The following is a 13,734-nucleotide window of genomic DNA, read 5'->3' as shown; positions in this document are numbered from 1 at the left end:
ACGGGCCTGACCTCTATTACTGAGAGTTGAATTCTGGGAGATGAGAGAGTCTGAGCGTGCGGAGACCCCGAAAATGACCATAATCATCAAACACATGAAGTGCTACAGGACATTTCGTGAAAGTCTCTGCGCTGCCTCTCCACTGTCAAGGGCCGTAATAGAGAGCCAGAAAAGAGTTGCTGAGAAACTAGAACAAATGAACCAATGGCAGAAGAAAAGGTCAGGGAGGGAAAGCGGGGGAAAAACGAATCGAACGGGATTAGGTTTATATAGTGAACCGGGGGAATGTAATCATTACCAGAGCTTCTCCATGCTTTTAATGCTGTCCGAATCAGCCACGGCAGTAATTATTCCTCACTTTTACAGATGCGCTGGGAAAGATTACCATAAGACTGTAAAATGCCCTGAAAATAAGGTAATAGTCTCGTGTGAACTGACGTCTGGTAAAGAGTCAGTTAATCTGCCATGTCCAGTCCGGCTGTGTAACTAACAGTTTCTCAAGTTCTCCAAGTGTCTCACACAGATACTCATCAATGAGAAGACAAGTATTAACCTTCTGCCCACTGTATAATATTTAATACGCAGGTTTCTGTCATCTGATTGATAGTTTATAATGTTTTAAATGTAAAAGCTTTAGTATGATTGTACGTCCACCTTCAGCTCGTGTCTTTTTGCTGTGAAATCTGCACTGCACATAGTAATCGTAAGAATAACTTTTATATTGTTAGTAATTGTTTAGGATGAACACTTACTGGACTAAAGCAACTTCAGTTTACTTGAATATATAAACATTTGTGTCTAAATGTTCCATAAAATGGTCAATACATATTTTTTTCTGACTATTATTTCATATACCAGGCTTTACCTGGTTAAGAGAGAAACATGTTTTTTCCATGTAAAATAAAATAAAAATAATTGACTATTTGATCAATTTATTTAAAAATAAAGACTTTTATAATGTTCCGAAAGATTTATATACCAATTAAATTTAGTTAGTTTGCACTTTCTATTAATTAAAGAATACTAAAAAAAAATATGTATCATGGTTTCCACAAAAATATGAAGCAGCACAATAATCAGAAATGTTTCTTGAGCCCCAAATCATATGATTTCATCAAATTATTTCTGAAAGATTATGTGACACTGACAGAAAGCATATTTATAGTATTCATACACTCTTTAAGAAACTTAATAACCCCAAAAAAAGATAAAAATTGCTTTTTTAATTTTGCATTTAAAAAAAAAAATGACATTGCAATATTTCCTGCAAGTCTAAAGCCAGAGAAAGGCTTCAGCGTGGCCTTCCTCTCCTCAGTTCAGATTGAGAGATGCTGGCTGATACGTTTACCTGCACTGTGAGCCACACACACACACACACACACACACACGCAGGTCTGGTTGTCTGGGTCGACATGGCCTCGAGGGAAACCCCTGTCATTACCCGACATCTGCAGCCACAATCTCCACTGGGAGAGAATATATGAGGAAGAGAAAGAGAGAGAGCGCTTTCCACAGGCCACATATAATCCGTCCCTCACATTATATTTATAAATGCTTCAGCTCGTCTCTCACAGAATCTAGCCAATACAACTTCTTTCAAAAGCAGCGCTCTTACGTCAGTAGTATATGTTGCTATATATTCACAACATATTCACAAGAGTGAAATGAGACTAATCAACATCATATTGCAATTATTTGAATCCATTTTTTTTTATTTGGCTATTAAGTTTTCTAAAAAAAAAAGTGTCATTAGACCAGTTTTGCTACTTGTCACATAGAGGCAAGTTCTACAATGTTCATTTCTGTGAATCAGTTCAAACTTTTCCAATGAATCAGTTCAAAATCTGATTCAAATAAATGTGTCAACAGCGAGTGAGTGAAATTCAGTGATTCCAGTTCCTTAACCAATCAAATGACGATCGTTTAAGTACTTTTGAAAAGCACACTCCTTCTAAAACTATATATTTTTAAAAGAAAACTCTTCGGAATGTGAATCTTTAACAATATAGTGTCGCATGAAAAGCTTTAATGGTTCTCGCTTCATTTAAAATTGGACATGACTTGACAAGATCCACTACAAACTATTGAGAGTGTTTAGGTCAATTTAAATCAACATTTAGTTCAATCCTCTGGCGCTGTGTGGTTAATCTTGACCAACATTTGTTATGTTTTGTTTAGAATTTTTGAACTCTTTGAATTGTACGAAACTTGGTAAAGGTTTTGACACTTGCTGTGTGAACACAAAATAAATCATGTAGGATTCAAAAAGTTTAAATGGTCCTGAAAAATATAGCCACACTCGTGTTGATCACATCTTATCTAGTGGAAGCGTTTGGTACTGCGCACAAACACATTCTTACTGAACGCTCATTTTGTGAGATATCAACCTCAAACTTGGAACAGCTTTTTTAAATGTATGGCTTTGATTTGCTCAAAGTAAAATATGTTTTGGAAAATATATATGTCATATAAAACTTGAAAATGGCATTTTTACTGTATGTTTTTTCATTAACACAAACAACTTTTTTCAAGTTCACTTTTTCAAACTTTATTCCACTTCAACCATAATCTGGCAAGTGTCATCTTTAAAAAGAGACCAAACTTAAGCTTGTGTTTAAAAGCATTCAAGATTTATGACAGTTTAAGTTGGACATTTTATTTTCAGGTCCATACTCAAAAATTGAATAAAGGGATTATAATTAATGCATAAAATGCAAAAAGTTGATGAAATGCAAAAAATTAGAACCATAAAATCTCCTAAAAATACAAAATATTAAATAAAAAAAACAGTATCGAACTAAATTAGAATGCAATCATTTTATTGAAGAAGAAAAAACGACACAGAGGGTTACGGCTAATTTGGGGAGTCTTTTTTACCAATTCATAAAGTGACTCTCATTAACAATATTTATGATATTGGAACCAAAATGTCATTAATTATCAGTATTTCTTTAAAAACTGTAACCAGTTCTAGTTTCCCAGCCCTTCATACACTATGGATAAGGCGGGTTCACCAGTTTTCCCCCCATCCATCCTCCTTACTTTATACTACCAAACTTTCTTAAGCCAAAATAAATCCTGTACATGACGTCTGAGGTTTAGCCTGAAGGAATCGATTTGTTTTATAGGGGCCACAAAAAAGTTTCACGAACAGCAAACAAGTGAGGAACAGTGAGATGATACAAGCAACTTGGTGCACACACAGACAGCTCGACAGCAAAAGCAGAACAGCGGGTGAAAAAGCGTGGAGAATGCAACGATTAGGGTAAAAGAAGAAGGGGGAAAAATAAGTGATTTTTTTGTTTTTCATGTTAAGACCGTGACACGGCAAACCGACATCAAAGAACTAGCGGCGACGAGAGGCAAGTGTGTTGTTGCCTCTGGGCCGGAAAGTTGCGCTTGAACACATTGTAAACACTACAGCCAACGGCCGACTAGCAAGAGAGGTAATAATAATAATAATAATAATTCATCATTTATATAGCGCTTTTCTGGACATTCAAAGCGCTTTACATAGAAGGGGGGAATCTCCTCAACCACCACCAATGTGCGGCATCCACCTGGATGATGCGACGGCAGCCATATTGCGCCAGAACGCCCACCACACACCAGCTTACTGGTGGAGAGGAGACAGAGATGAAGCCAATCAGTATATGGGGATGATTAGGAGGCCATGATGGACAGAGGCCACTGGGCAAATTTGGCCAGGATGCCGGGGTTACACCCCTACTCTTTCGAAAGACATCCTGGGATTTTTAATGACCACAGAGAGTCAGGACCTCGGTTTAACGTCTCATCCGAAGGACGGTGCTCTTTGTCAGTATAGTGTCCCTGTCACTACACTGGGGCGTTAGGACCCGCACAGACCACAGGGTGAGCGCCCCCTGCTGGCCACACTAACACCTCTACCAGCAGCAACCTGGTTTTCCCAGGAGTCTCCCATCCAAGTACTAACCAGGCTCAGCCCCGCTTAGCTTCAGTGGGAAACCAGTCTTGGGCTACAGGGTGATATGGCTGCTGGCAATACCCGTCTACACCAGCAGGGGGGCAGTAGTGGTCATTCAAAAAGAGAATCCGAAACTACGATTGAGAATATACAAACCGTAAACAAAGCATGGCTTGCTTACAATTTTGAATGTGTTGATCAGTTGGTCTTCACTTTCTTTGCAATGCAATATTTGCATATTGAAATACTCAGGCAAGATCATGGCCATCTCTGACTTGACTTTGTGTTTTAGCACTTTCGCTTTTATTGTCGACACATTCCACCCATCAACAACAACACATCTAACCACTGCCTTCCATGGAAATGTAAGACGCCTTCCTGTCTCTGGCTGGCTGTGCTTTGGCGCTGGGCTTTCAGTCAGCAGTGAGTGTGTGGCCCTGCAGTGATTATGAACACGACTGTCAGTGTCATAACAGCCCTGGATGTGTGTGACACTGCACTGGCTTGCCACCTCTGACACACTCCTAACACACTGCCGCTGTGCTGTCTGTCTGCGCTGTACCCGTCTGTCTGCGTCTGAGGAGCTGGGCTTTAGTCTGAGGCTTGAAGTGCCATGACACCTCAGTTGCATGGTTTCACTTCAGAACATTCAGTGAGCGTCCTCAGAACACCCGGTGTGTTTGGAGAGGCGACAGTGCGGTACTCTGTTGTAAAAAATTATATTATCTGACTGGACAGGTGATGTACAGTACAAGCTGAGATTTGAAATACACTCGGAGAAAGTGACGATGCATACTGTACACAATGTTTGTGACCTAAATGCACATTGCAGGAAACAGTCTGTGGTCCCATAAGAAAAATAGCGTACTGAAATGTAGAAAATAATATTTGAATTAAAACACAGATTTATTTATATAGATATGTATGTATGTATGTATGTATGTATGTATGTATGTATGTATGTATGTATGTATGCATGTATGTATGTATGTATGTATGTACTGGTATGTATGTATGTATGTATGTATGTATGTATGTATGCATGTATGTATGTATGTATGTACTGGTATGTATGTATGTATGTATGTATGTATGTACTGCTATGTATGTATGTATGTATGTATGTATGTATGTATGTATGTACTGGTATGTATGTATGTATGTATGTATGTGTGTAGGTATGTATGTATGTATGTATGTATGTATGTATGTATGTATGTGTGTATGTATGTATGTATGTATGTATGTTTTTATTTTTATTTTTTTTATTTGATTTTAGGCAAAGGTTTAGTGGACAGAAAATATCCATAGCTCTACAATGGGATTTCAATTAAATGTCTTCACTATGACAGAAAAAAAAGTGTGATCTACAATTCCTTAGATTTTCAAAAATAGCATTATACATTTTTATTGTAAATTACAATATTTTATAAAACACTACAGTATATTGTTTTGCAAATATTTTTCTTGTTTCATTGTAAATAAAATAAATTAATATTTTAATTAAAAAAATTAAAAAGGCATTATAATAGCATAACAACAAATATTGGATATTGTTAAAAAAAATCTATTTAAAATGTTACAATATTTGACAACATTATTAATATTATTATTAATATCATCATTATTACACAAGGAGGCAGAGGCAAAAATCTTTCAGAGACAGTCAACATTGATCCCTGAGCACCAGACCACACACAGACAGACTCAAGTTTACACAAATATTCCCTTCACAGCAGGACAACAATCTGACAAAACTACCCTGGTGTGCCTTTGGATGAGCACTACTCAACGATTAAATCAAAAATTAAGTATACTGCAATGTCTGCAAATATATGGTTATGTGTATATAGATATTTCATTCTTCTTTTTTTTGATAACTGCAAACAAAACAATAAACATAGTCAAGCTTTCAGTGCATGCAGTGTTGTTTTATAAAAGGTCTTATAAAATATTCTTTCAAAACTGTTCTTCACAAGCTCTCTGTGTGGAATGAAAATTAAGTTCAGCTGGTTCTCAGCAGCTTTCCCCCCCAAACTGAATCTTTCATATGCATCTTGTGCCCTCTAGTGCACCTCTGAAACATGGTACCCACCAATGCTGTACAGTACGGAGGAATAAAGAGAAACAAACCACCAGCCTGGGATAGCACTGTTGCCAGGTAAACAGGAAGTAGATGAGGAACACAGTAGCAAGCCGAGGCGAGATCTCCTGCTGAAAGATCACACGCAGAGGATGTGCACGATCGCGCCTGACAAAATCAAAAGTGGAGCGCGCAAGACAAAGGGAAAAAACAAAAGGAGCATTTTTCAATCTTTAATTATCTGAATTTGCGGCGTGTTGAGAGGGGAGGGGATAGACTCGAGGAGGCCCCACTTGTGCGATGGGGAATTCACACAGGGAGCATGACAGCACTGTAATAACCTCAATTATTCAGAATTAGGCCAGTATTGATTTACTGCTGGATCGGCTTACTGAATCTCGGCTCTCAGACGTGGAGGAGGTGGGCAGGGGAGGGTGGGTGGCTCAGCGCTCAGTGTCCCAGGGAGCGAGATCTCCTCGGGCAGGGAGGTGGAGGAGGCCCGGTGGCTCGGTGTGGAGGCTTTGGATCACCGGGTGAAGACGTGTAATTAAACATTCTCCTTATCAAGCCTTTGATGGATGAAGCAGTCTGGTATTGCAGGCCTGAACCTGTCTTTCTTGCCAAGTCTCTCTCTCACACACACACACAGACACACATTCAATGACCTTCACAGTGGTGCTGAGTCTGTTCTGAAGAGGGAGCAGTGGCATACCTACTGGAAAAACCAGGTCAAAGCGGCTAATGTTGGTCAGGTAGCTGGTTTGTTGGTGGTCCAAGGTTGTATACCTAGCTCTTACAGGTGCACAAGCCTCCTAGGACATCTGACCAGTTTTAATTGTTCAAAGGACTAGGTATAAGTGAAGGGGGGATCTGGCCTTTGTAGTGACAGCACAGAATAAATGGAATAGTCTACCATCTAACATTAGACTCGCTCCGATTCTAAATTAAACACGTTTAAAAGTGCATCTTCTTTGTCTAGCTTTCAAGACTGCAATGTGTTAAGGCATTGGTTTTTAGGTGTTTTGTCTGTGTTAAGATGTTGTTTTCTTTTATTAGGAATAATTGTATTATTGTACAGCACTGAATAGTGATTTATAAATAATCTGAGAACTGAGATGAACATTATTTTGACAAGTAGACAGGTAAACGGGCAGATTTAGACTTGAGGTTAAGGGCTTGTACTGCATTCTTATCAACCCATCATGTTCCTATAGATTTAGGTCTAGTTAGGGTTATAGTATATCTAACGTTCAACAAAGTAGTTTAGACTTGTGGATTTGTATTGAGGTATATCTAAAAGTATTGGTTAGGAATAGATTTGGAGTTGGGGCAGCGTTGTCCAATCCTGTTTCTGGACTTCCATCAGAATCAACAAGCCTAAACCAGCTAAGTAAGGTATTCAGGGTCGCTACAAACTTCCAGGGAGATGTGGTGAAGCTAAACTGTGCAGGAAAGTGGGCCTACAGGAGCAGGATTGGACACCCCTGGGTTATAATTGGGGTTAGGGCTATACGTGTTGTTCCCAGACCAACAAAACATTGAGGGAACATGCCCTACATGACACAGGCCTCACCGCCTAGTAGTCAAGCTGATCAACCATCTTACACCAGCTAATGACCAAAAATGACCAGTTTAGTCCAGCTATAACTCATTAAAATCCGGCAACATTCCAGCAAGGACACGATACAGGGTTCCCACAATCAGGCCTCCCTCGTGGGGTGAAAAACAAACATTTGTGTTTCTCACAGAGCAAGAGGTTGCCATGCAAGATATGAAAACCCAACAACAATTCAAATGAATCATGTCTGGGTCAAGGGCTGCTGGATATATCTCTGCCCTTCTGCCCTGTCTAAACCCAAATATGAACTGATACTCTGGTAGAAAAACCCTCATCTTCGACCCATTTAGTATCCCCAGAGTACTTGTTTCCATGAGAACAACATCAGTGCAATGGTTGAATGTGTTTGTGCATGCATGTGTTTCGCAATGGCAAGCAGTTTGGCTAATCTAATTAGTTTGGAAATGAATCCAAAATGGCACAAGAGGACACCAATGAGATCAGTGAATGAGCTCATGTTTGAGCCGATACTATCCCTCTGTACACAAGGCTCTGTGAGATGACAAAACGTTTATTATTGTGCAATTAACACAATATTAAGACTGCCTTGTCTTCAATAACATATTGAGCCTGTGAATACAGCCAAGACTAGAATCTACAAGATGCACAAACAAGATCTATATCCCACATTCAGTGCCAACGTCATATCAACTCCATTTTCTGCAGTGCTTTTTATCTTCCCTACAGCCTTCAAGTGTATTCCCAGAGTGCAAAAAACATCTGACCCTGGAAAGCCTGCCGTGCTACCTCTCATGTCCAGACAGCAGGCCTCACATCGTCTTCTCCGAGGTTTCTCCTTGGCTCGACCTTGTGAGGAAAGCTGAGCAGGACTGCTCGGCCGGTGGCGGGGGGAGGAGGGGGGCTGTGAGATCCTGGCATAGTGCAGCTGTCGGCTGCCTGCACAACGCCTCCTAATCAGTGCTAATTGGCACTCCTGATGACAGGCTTGGGTCGGTGCCGGCAAAAGGAAGAAAGCATTGCTGTCGGCCCGCCTACAAGTGTGCTGCCCCTGGGCCAAGGTTCAACCATTGGAATACTAAGTTTTACTGTGATTGAGTGTGTACGTGTGGCAGAATATGAATATTTTTCATCAAGTCATCAAGTATCTCCTGCAAGTGTATGTTATGAGGAGACTTGGCATGTCTCTATAAATACTAAAGTTTGATGCTATAAACCAGTTACTGCTTCCTTTCAGAGTACATCCATTACAACAACATCTAACCTCACAGTATATCAATCGTTCAATAAAGTAGGTAAGACTCATTGATTTTTATTGAGGTATTTCTAAAGCCTTTCAAAAGAGGATCCTTGAGATGACATTCCTCTAATATATGAGAAATAACTTCTGCTGGAAGCCTCATAAGTCAAGCATGTAGACCACAAATATACAGTTCAAGACCACAGAACAACAATCCATCTGATCTCGGTTTCAAAAAGAAAAACAATGATTTAGTCCATGTGTGAATAATGAGATGACTTTTAGGAGGGGGGGGGGGGGGGGGACAAAAATAACGTCTGTATTTAAAACATATTACAATATATTCACGCAATCTGTTGAGGATAGCTTTGCGCACCATCTAGCACAGTTAGCCAAGTAAGACATGTCTGTTATCTTACATATTTTGTTCCAGATGTTTTTCATATGTAAATCTATAATGAAGTGATTTGTCAATGTACCATACGATATTTTTTGCAAAGGAAATCTCTCAAATGGCCTAATCTTGCTACGGCTACATCCTCAGCTCAATGCAACTCGTTGCACGCTTGGTTCCAATATATAATATTTGTGGTTACTGAAATATTGTTTAAATGTTGCTGTAACGTTCCTCATGTAATGTTTCAATAGCAGAATTCAATGTAGAGCAATTTTAGTATGTGTACTTCTAAAGACCAGGGGGCATGCCTTAAAACAGGGAGCAGATAAAACTGCCACTCCAACACCCAACAAACTCTACAACAAATACACCAACTGGATTTACTATAGTACTGTGTTTGTGTGTTTGTGTGTGTGTGTGTGTGTGTGTGTGTGTGTGTGTGTGTGTGTGTGTGTGTGTGTGTGTGTGTGTGTGTGTGTGTGTGTGTGTGTGTGTGTGTGTGTGTGTGTGTGTGTGTGTGTGTGTGTGTGTGTGTGTGTGTGTGTGTGTGTGTGTGTGTGTGTGTGTGTGTGTGTATAGAAGGTGTTCCCTAGTATAGTCCTTTTATTTGGAATATAAAAGTTTAAACAATTAAGCTATGGTTTCTATGCAATGGTTGGGGTTAATTTCCACAAGGGCATGAACAAATTCACAAACATCAGAGGAGATAAAACACTTCTCTCTGTGGGTATGACTGCAGAAAAGGTGGATTATTGCATCACGCCAGCACATTTAAAAAAACATCAATAGCGGTCACACATCTCTCAGCTCACTCAGGCAACAGGGACAGTCCAGCCTCCTCACGCTTTCAACTCCATTAAATCCCGGAGAGACATTCAGACATCTGAACTGCCTAACAATGAACCACAGGTGCCAAAATGAGCTCCTCATCCAAGCGCAGAGAGTTGGGAAACTTCGCACAAAGCCTCCGCGAGTTAATTGTGCGAGTGTTGTGTCTGTAATGAGCTTCTCCGCTGAAATCTCATAGTTCATCTCTTATGCAATCAAACACAGCTGGTGTGGAATTGAATTGCGGAGATGCACACAAGAAAAAAACAATCAAAAGATAAAGGCAGAGGGAATAATGGAGCTTCACAGCCCATGACGAGCAAGATAAGGGAACAACGCCTGATGCTCGCACCACAGTCCCACACTACACGCCAACCAACGCCAGGAATAGTAGAAGCCATCGCTGGAGACCAAGACGTGGGCACCGTTGGCCCGTACAGCTGCAACTCCTCCATGAAGAAAACAGTATTCCCTTCCACAAATGAGCCATGTCGAGGGAACCAAAATGTCAGCTCTGCGGCAGGTGGACGCTGATCTGCTTTTGCAACATGCCTTGGCAGCAGAGACGGATAGGAGAAGCACAAAGAGGATAATCTCCTCCTTCAGATGGCATGTAAGCCCAATGCTTATGAAACATAATCGGTGGATTTCGACTGAACTCAAACAGTTACCGTTTCTAAGGAAAACTAATGTTGTTTGAAACAAAAAAAGGAAGTTAATTTACAAGAGCATGGCATGATAGTTGCCTCAAAACCACAATGCAAAACAGGGCAAAAGAGTTGAGTTTCCGTGCATTGGCCATTTCACCTTCCAGGGGCACGGTGAAGATAGCTGATGATTAAAGATGTGGCGGTGAATCTGTGCCCTGCTGTTTTATAGTAATTGTACGGTCAAGTATCGATTCGAGTGGCTGGCTGAAACCAGAAGTAGCCAGGGGGGTAGAAGTGATCTTTGAAGATGTGGCTCATAAGGAAAGCTGACAGCCTTCAAGTGCTGCTCTTTGAAGGTAGAATGATGACTGACGCGTGATCCAAAAGACCTTCTTAGAGCCGACACATTCGCTGAGCCTCCAAGACCCTTAGTGCTCCCATCTGACAGTGAGGTAGTCCAGAGCCCTGTTTTTCAGAGGGAAACCAGGACTTATGGTAAAACACAGACCCTGACACTCTAATTCCCTTATTTTCTCAAACAGACCCTTTAAGATCAAAAGCCTCTCACTCTCTCCCATGCCACAAACACCTAGCTAAACAGCACCGTACGGCTAGGCTGGTGCAAGCAACTTTGACTTGTACACTGTTAGTTATTAATAATGTGTTAAATAATTAGCCATCGCATTTGAGAAAGAACACAGCGGTATTTGAGAATGATCACATTTATTGTTCATGGGATGCTTTGTAGGTAAACTCCTTGACATGGTGGACTGGAGAACAAAAGGTCAGCAGTCTGAGCCAATTATTTCTGAAACTGTTTAAAATATAACTCTTTGCTATTATATTTATTTATAATATAAAATTTAGTCAAGTGCTTTAGTCATTTCTGTAGAACTCAGAGACGGGTTATCAAGTGTGTTCCCCCCATACCAAAAACTGATTATATTGCTCTAGAAGGCACAGATTAAACCACTGGAGCTGTATGATTGTGTGTGTGTTCTGCAGAAGAAATGAAGTATGAGTTTGAGACATGAGGCAATACATGATGAGAGAATTATCATTTTTGGTTGAGCCATACATTTAAATAGAAGTTATAATTGTCATGATGATGGCTCGTCATGAATGATTTCAAAAAATCCTTTTGAAAAAAATTCTTGAATTGCATTTTGGAATAAATGATTAGTTTATGTAACATAACATTCCTTGGTACTATTTCCAATAGCATTTTTTTAATCACTCAACTTCAGAAATTGAGGTCTAAAGACACATTATTCTTTTTTTGCTCAACTTAAAAAGATTTGTTACAGAATAGTCGCACCTCTCCAGAAAACCAACAATGATAATTTAACTCAAATCATCTTTTTTTTTACCACAGACAACATGTTTTCAGTTAGTATAACTGTTATTTACAAAAGTTGAGTAAACAGGAAAAAGCTTGAGGAAATTATTACTAAAAATGTTGTTGTATGGGCTTAAAATGTTTTACAGTGAATGTGTTATTGTGCATTAGCAAGCATGCATGGGAGAAATTCTGTTTTCCTTGTAGCTTCAGGTGCTCTGTCTGTGTATTGTCTGAGTTGTCCTCTATTTTCCAGATATTGCAAAATCCCCTTTGCGAGAACACAAGGACCACTGTTTTCTTTCATTGGTGAAACGCTCAGAGAAAGTTACATGGCTGCCATTACTTTGTGATTTATGAAAGGACTGTTATGAATTAATTGTGAGCCTGGAGTCTGCATTAGTGAAGTGAGGCAATCCCAGAGGAACTTGAACAGGATGTTCACCCCACTGGGGGCTCGAGCTTAGAGCCACCTGATGGACAATGTAGGACAGGTCAACACAAATAGGCTTTGACAGCTCTGGGGTTTTTATGGAAAACATAAAGCAAGCTAACTGTCCTGGTCTACAGTCTGTCCCCATTAGCAGTCTCTCAAACCAATTAACACCTAAGCAGCCATTCAGGCTCAATTCCAGATATATGCTAACAATTACACTAGGGGGGTAAAGCCACACTGGACAGGAAGAACCATAAGAATGTGAATTACGCTAAACAGTTAAAAGCTAACTGTGCCAATTGGTCCAAAGACATCCTGATTGCTCGTTCAAATAGGATTCTTTCTAGTCCACAAATAAACAAAGAAAACCAGAATGTAAATGACTACCATAGCCATATTTAGAGTAATTTATAGAATTTTAAAGTGGGCTGTTTACACAACGGCTGCTGTTTGGTGATTAGCGTTTGTTTTGTTCGGTTAAGGGTCCCATGGGAAAAGTGTGGCACGGGTGTGTTATGATCCATTGCCACGCCTCCACCAGATTTTCGCCCCATGTGGTTGGCGCCAGCGGTTTGGCTTCAAGCGCTAAGCCGACATTCCCAGCATCGCCCTCTTCAGCGCAGGAGGTGTGCGCGGCATTCGGCATTCATTAAAATGATCCGTAAAGGAGACCGCCGCTGACTTCAATCTGACCGCCGACATAGATCAAAACCATTTTTGCGTATAACAAAGAGGCTAGGCATTGAGCAAAGCAATGGGACTCCAGTACTGATACGCTAAGAAAATTTCTGAATCCTTCCTCAAACACTTAAACACATGCTAATAAGAGATAGAACACCAACATTTTTTGTTACAAAGTTGCTGGAATCCACTACTAATCAAAAAAATGACGGATTATTTGTTTTATATATAGGGTTTGTAATATATATATAGTATAGTATAGTATATATATATATATTCAAGTACAATGATAATGAGACTGGTCAGCTGGTCTATAACTATGTGCATAATAAAACTTTGCATAAATTTGCATAAAAATAAAACAATTTTAATTTAAATAGATATAGTGAGTAAATAAAAATGCTGCAAGATGCAAACAACAAACTAACAATGTTTTGTTAAAAACTCTAGAAAGAATGCAACTGTTTCAAATAATACAATTATAGTCAATAATGTCCATCAGTTGAAGCTACATAATAATATTAAACTTGCACAAAATAGGCAAATGATTAAGTTACA

The 13,734-nt window shown here is 39.7% G+C and overlaps 1 protein-coding gene across 1 annotated transcript in view; it reads right to left on the bottom strand.

Moving 5' to 3' along the window:
- Positions 1 to 6,739, bottom strand: part of LOC306993027 (partitioning defective 3 homolog) — a gene marked incomplete at its 5' end in the record, with an annotated part of 169,959 nt that extends 163,220 nt beyond the window's left edge. Inside the window, 3 exons of the mRNA XM_079602458.1 lie at positions 6,080 to 6,197; positions 6,422 to 6,548; positions 6,685 to 6,739. Coding sequence (XP_079458584.1) covers positions 6,080 to 6,197; positions 6,422 to 6,548; positions 6,685 to 6,739 — 300 coding nt within the window. The remainder of the gene's footprint in view (positions 1 to 6,079; positions 6,198 to 6,421; positions 6,549 to 6,684) is intronic.
- Between the last annotated feature and the right edge of the window lie 6,995 nt (positions 6,740 to 13,734).

This window comes from Phoxinus phoxinus (assembly GCF_949152265.1).
Source record: "Phoxinus phoxinus genome assembly, chromosome: 24".
NCBI lineage: Eukaryota > Metazoa > Chordata > Actinopteri > Cypriniformes > Leuciscidae > Phoxinus > Phoxinus phoxinus.
The sequence above is the reverse complement of the archived record's forward strand: the minus strand, read 5'-3'. Positions and strand labels throughout refer to the sequence as shown.